Source organism: Setaria italica, chromosome III (genome assembly GCF_000263155.2).
Source record: "Setaria italica strain Yugu1 chromosome III, Setaria_italica_v2.0, whole genome shotgun sequence".
Lineage (NCBI taxonomy): Eukaryota > Viridiplantae > Streptophyta > Magnoliopsida > Poales > Poaceae > Setaria > Setaria italica.
This window is the reverse complement of record NC_028452.1, coordinates 17448251-17454379: the sequence shown is the minus strand read 5'-3', so window position 1 is coordinate 17454379 and position 6129 is coordinate 17448251. Positions and strand designations below refer to the sequence as shown.

Sequence of the window (6129 nt, the reverse complement as noted above, 5' to 3'; positions counted from 1 at the left end):
TAGTGATTCTCGATCAGTTTCTCACTAGAGTGGACTGGAACGTTATCTCTAATTTGAGTTGGTGGTAATGGTGTGTGTCATCACCGCAACTCTATCTACTTCTAAGCTTTGCTATGTTTACAACACTGTAACCTCTTCCACAACTTAGATTCCGTTTGGAAGAGCTTCTTTCAAAATAGCTTCACTCGGTGAAACTAAAAATAATGACTTCTATTTTATTTTAGCATATGTTTAAAAATAATTTCACGCTATTATGTTTCGTTTTACGTAAAACAGATGACGCCGAAGTCAACATAAATTCTACCCACGGATCTTATCCTAACATAAGCGTGAAACCGGCGCCATTCCGTCCATTTTTCACATCAATGCATGCCGTAAATTGTGCCGTTGCGCGTTGCAGCACAGATCCATTTAACTGGTGTTAAAAATGATCCTTAACTTGAAAAGATATTGAAAAGTAATGCAGGCCGGCTGGCCACAGCACAGCAGAGCATAAGACCCGTCCTATATAAAGCCGTGACTCTTCCAGCTCTCTTCTCAAACCAGACACACACCACCGAAGCCCAAGTGACCAGCCTCTGCTCACTCACTCGTCACTCCGTACCCACCCCGTCTGCCCGCGACCCCCCGAGCAAAGGCCGATGTCGTCGCAGCGGCCGGGCCGGCACCAGCGCCGGGCGTCGCAGAGCGTGTTCGTGCTCCCGGAGAACCTCGCCACCCTAGACGTCGACGCGGCGGCCGAGGCCGGCGGGAAGGCCGGTTCCGACGGCGCCGGTGCCGAGCAGCAGGCAGCGAGGCCGCCGGCGGGGCGCCACCGCAGGGCGATGTCGGTGGCCGTGGCGTCCAGGGACCTTGAGCTGATCAAGGAGGACCTCGGCAGCTACAAGCTCGGCGCTTGATGAGCATGCCATGGGTCATGGGTGTGGGTTCTCGTTGCGTCATGTGTATATAGCCCTGTGGGTTAACCGTACCCGAAGCTGGCTTTGATCGACGCTTAATAGAGGCTCAAGTTTAAGGTCGTCTCAGTTGCGCTCTTTTTTTTTCCCGCTCACGCATGTAAAATATTACTACTGTGTAACTTTTCATCACGAAGAAGAAAGTATTTGAACTTTTAATCGCGTACGGAGATCGGTGCCTCTGCTCCGTGACAGCAGGACTGCAGGAGAACTTGTCTTCCTTGTAGATTGTAGTTTGATAGCCGGAACGGCCGCGATGATCACCAGCTATCATTTTTCGCATAAAAAGAGATGGTATCTGCGTTGAGTTGCAAATGGGCTTCAGATTTTAGATGCAGTAATCGATCCTGTCCTGCTTGCTAAAACTCGTGTCAGTTCTTCAAAATCTGCTAGCTGAAGCTTGTGTTATTTCTGGTACTCCTTTTTTTTGAGATTAATTTTTGTGTTACTCTTTTTTCTGATGACGAGAGCTGGCAACACGCTCGGCATAAGCTCCGTACCTCGAGCACACTCGTGTCGCTTTGTAAAAGCGGCCAGTGCATGTCGTTGTATACTTGGACAGCGGCGTCTGCAACCGCATCGAAATCTCGAGAGGTTCTCGCCTTCTCGGAGCAATCTCCTCGGCCGTGCTACTCTCCCATTATCCCATATCGATACGTACGAGCAAGAGCAAAGAAAGATTAAGGGGCTGTTTGGATATGAGGTGCTAAACTTTAACAGTGTCACATCGGATGTTCGGATGCTAATTAGGAGGACTAAATATGAGCTAATTATAAAACTAATTGCAGAACCTTGTGCTAATTCGCGAGACGAATCTATTAAGCCTAATTAATCCATCATTAGCAAATGGTTACTGTAGCACCACATTGTCAAATCATGGACTAATTAGGCTTAATAGATTCGTCTCGCGAATTATACTCCATCTGTGCAATTAGTTTTGTAATTAGCTTATGTTTAGTACTCCTAATTAGCATCCAAACATCCGATGTGACAGGTGTTAAACTTTAACAGGGGTTTCCCAAACACCCCCTAAAGTAGCGTGCCCTGTCCCTCCCTCGAGAAACAGGGGCACGTTCGTGGCATTTTGGCTCTTTCCTCTCGCCCATGCCGTGCATGTCGTTCCAGCTTCTCCTCATCACAATTATACAGCTAAAGTTAGTAAACTGCAAGCGTTGTTGGGTACAGTACGTATGTTGTTCGCGACGGACGCATTGTGGCTACGGAATATTGAATATCGCTAGTACCACAGGGGCAAGTACCTAACCGGACGGATCGTCTGTACGTACGTACCTGCACTCGGGGCTGCACGTACGATCGATTATTGTAACAGGCCATATGAATCCTATAATTGCGCTGCGCCCTCGGAAATTATTGCTTCTCGTGTCTCGCTGTCGATTTCGGGTGGTTTTCCTGCCGTATCTGGGCGCCCAGATCTCGATCTGTACTGGAGCAGGAGCACCTCCACATGACGGAGCATGCACGCAGCGACGGCTTGATAGCTAAGCTAACCATCCTGATTTGACAGCACGGCCTTGGATCGACGCTCGTGTGTCGTGTCCGCGCTCCGCCGGACGCCTGTACGGTACGGTGGCAAACCGCTTTGATGCCGTGGTGGCGACTGGTCACGCGTAGCATCTTGGAGGAGGATACTAGGTTGCTGCTGAACAGCTGTGTGGAGTGTGGGCTCTGCAAGTTTAGAAACCAACTCAAATGGGGGCTTTAAAAGAACTGAAATGGGCCTCCTAACAATGAGCTTGGAATGCACATGGGCCTCCTTATTTGCTCCTTTCTTCGTACAGGCTTTCGCTTCCTTCGTGGGCCTTAAACGGGGTCCATGTTGGCCGTTTGGCCAGCCCATCCAGCGACTGCAATCTCCAATTGGCCCAGTCCAACAACTTGCAAACCACGCTTAAGCAAAAATAGCCCGGTAGGTCACAGATTAAGCCTGGAACCTGGAAAACCTGGCTGCAGCACTGGAGTTCCGAGGGGTGTTTGATCCTTGAGGTAAAGTCTAGTCCATGTTATATTGAATCTTTGGAGACTAATTAGGAGGACTAAACATGAGTTAATTATAAAACTAATTATATAGATGGAAGCTAATTTGCAAGATGAATTTATTAAGCCTAATTAATTCATGATTAGCACATGTTTACTATAGCATCACATTGTCAAATTATGGATTAATTAGGCTTAATAGATTCATCTCACAAATTAGCCTCCATCTGTGCAATTGGTTTTGTAATTAGTTTATATTTAATACTCCATATAAATATTCGATATGACAGGAACTTTAGTCCAGACTAAATAATCAAACACTCCCTGAGTTTCTTCGCCTACCACTCTACATATTCCTTTCATGCCCGTGCTCTTGGTTCGATGACATAAAACAATATAAAATCTTTTTCATGCAATCGGATAATTGTTTCAATCAATCTTGTACTGTTTGGTTTGGGTTCAGTCAATCCGAAGCCTACGAAACTGAATGAGTACCTTACCATAGTTTTCGATACCTTCTGTTAAGTTGCTCAAGTTTTTGACTTTTGAGACCCGAGGATTGTTCTTGCCATCTTTGCCACCCACAAGATATGCTCCTTTTTTCAGAAAAAGCTGAACATTTCTTTGTAATTTTGGTTTTCAATAAAACTGCATCTAAAGAAATCGGAAATTCTCACGATCCATGACTTTTTTTTATACGCTGCCTCTCGTACTTTTTTTAAGGCAAACTGTGGGGGAGTTCCCCACAACACTTCGATTTTATATAAAAAAGAGTAAAAAATGGACATACTCACAGATGATAACAGATGATAGAGATGGGGGATCAGGGAGAAATTACAAAAATTGAGTATAGCCATTGTATAAATAGCAATCTACGGTCTTCACGAAAGCGCAAGACTCGGAGAAGGCATTGCTCCCTAAACTTCATTGCCCATATTCTGATGCTGGGCCTTGCTTGCTCAAAAATGACTGCATTGCGCATCTTCCGTAATTCCCAGGATGCTATAATGAAGACTTCAATGAAAATGTTACGCTGGGCTGAGTGTCCTCTCGTCATAGATTACCTATTGTGTATGCCAGCCTCATTTGACCAATCGATTTGAGGTTTGGACCAGCATTGAGTATGAAAGCATCTAGGCCCCATACTTGTGTTTTGGTAATTAATGACGGTCTTAGTGGACTAACAATTTCTTTAAGAATATGAATATCGGTTAAGTTGAAGTGAGCGTCAAAGGATGCTATGGTGATAACTTGGATGGTTTGTACGTTGGAAAGCTCAAGGCAAAGGTATACGATAGGGTTTTCTATTTTACCGGTCAAGAGGTGCTTAGCGGATGTAAATTGACCAGATTAATAGGCTAGATAGCCATACTATCAATTGGGGTCAATTTCATTTACTTGACGGTTCTATAGTGCCACTTTTCTCAAATAATTGCATTGCATGCATATGGACTAACATAGTTTGAGAAAGTGAAAGAAATAAGAAGAAAAACATGTTCTAAAAGAGTGCTGACTGCATAAAGGCGGACAGTCCAGCCCTATATGGGCGGACGGTCAGTCTAACTTAGACAGAAACATGTTTGGAACACTAGTGGAATCGAGGTTTGGAGAGGTTCTTTGTTTCAAGCTGGCTCAAACATCAAGTGGTATCTTGATAGAGGAGCGGTTGAAGCATTGAATCCACCTCAACGTGGATTAGGGGTGACCGGCAAGTCAACAATACCACGGGAAAAATTCGTCTCTTGTGTTCGGTTATTTCTTTGCTCAATTTCATTATTGCAATTTACTTTGAGCAATTACATTCTTAGAGATTGACTTATTCCTTGTCACCCTAGGTTGCAAACCCTCACATAGTTGTAAAGTAGCTAGAAATAGTTTTCATCTTGTGTTACTAATTAAATTTATTTAGTGCTGTGATTTTAGTTGAAACCGCCTATTCACCCCCGTCTAGTTGGTATCCTAGATCCTACAAGTGGTATTAGAGCCGTGGTCTCCATATTTCAAGGATTTAACCATCCCGGAGTAGGATAAATGGCTAATGATAAGAATGTTTATGTGGGAAACCACCATTCTTTGATGGGAACAATTATGATTATTGGAAGATAAGAATGATGGTTCATCTTAAGGCAATGGGCAAGAAGATATGGGGGATTGTGAATGAGGGTGTCGGGGGAAAATATTAATGACCTTTCGAAGCCCATGGAAACAACAAGACACAAAGGCCCAGGCCTACCTAAGGGAACAACGACTGCCGTCGGCCCAACATGGGAGGCGAGAGCCACGCTCCGCCTCGCCCGACCTCATGCCCCGGGGTTGGGCTCCCCCGACTCCCGGAGGACCAAGCTCCGTCCCGCCCGACTGCGGGCCTGGGGTCGGGAGCATCCGACCCCCCGCCACGGGTCTCTGCCTCGCCCGACTCCAGGCTTAGGGGGTTGGGCTAGCCCGGGCTCTCCAGACCAGAATCCGCCTCGGGCGCAGATCCCATGGGTCCCCCTGTCGATCTCGCCATAAATGCGCCGCAGAGCTGTCAGGGAGAAGGATATCCGCGCACCCACGCAACCCACCACAAGTACCCATGCGCGGCCGCGCAGTACTTGCTACAGTAGCTGCGACCCCCTCCGATTGGCCACAGGGCACTCATGGCCTGCACCGTCCGGAGCAGGAGGAAGCCTCGCCCGCTCTCGTGCCCCGCGCGCCCGGCGGCAGAGATGCGACGTCCGCTATCCGCGGGCCGTCAGCAGGATGGAGGGATCCGCCGCCTCCCCCAGCGGACATGGGGGTCACGACGGAATGCCATCATCGCGCTCGGCGGCTACAGTCGCCGAGGAAGCCATCGACAGGACGTAACGACGGCCACCTTCTTCCGGCAAACACGCCGGTGGAAGCCGAAGGCCGGCGACCTGGGAACTTGCTTCCCCCTTCGTGTTGTATTTTTACCTAGCCATGTTTATCTCTTTACTGCTCCCCACAATCAGTCTCACCTGTAACCCCGGTGATCTCCTTACGCTATAAAAGGAGAATCGGGGGTCTGAGACAGAGGAGGCAGGAGGCTCCACGCACAACTCAAGGCATCATAACGCCCCCAAACCAACAGAACACACGTACGCACCCTCCTGAAGCATCAGCGCACACCCAAGAGACCTGGGAGACTCGGATCCGGCGGGCCTTGTCCCAGTAG

At 47.7% G+C, this 6129-nt stretch overlaps 1 protein-coding gene across 1 annotated transcript; it reads left to right on the top strand.

The window, feature by feature from the left end:
- The first annotated feature begins 543 nt into the window (after positions 1-543).
- LOC101779441 lies at positions 544-1115 on the top strand. The gene has a single exon (XM_004961777.2). It carries the CDS (start codon positions 642-644, stop codon positions 897-899), a length of 258 nt encoding a protein of 85 aa, XP_004961834.1. The 5' UTR covers positions 544-641; the 3' UTR covers positions 900-1115.
- The last annotated feature ends 5014 nt before the right edge of the window (positions 1116-6129 follow it).

Bases quoted from the DNA above. Each gene is read 5' to 3' on its own strand.
- LOC101779441 (XM_004961777.2), top strand. From the start codon at position 642: ATGTCGTCGCAGCGGCCGGGCCGGCACCAGCGCCGGGCGTCGCAGAGC.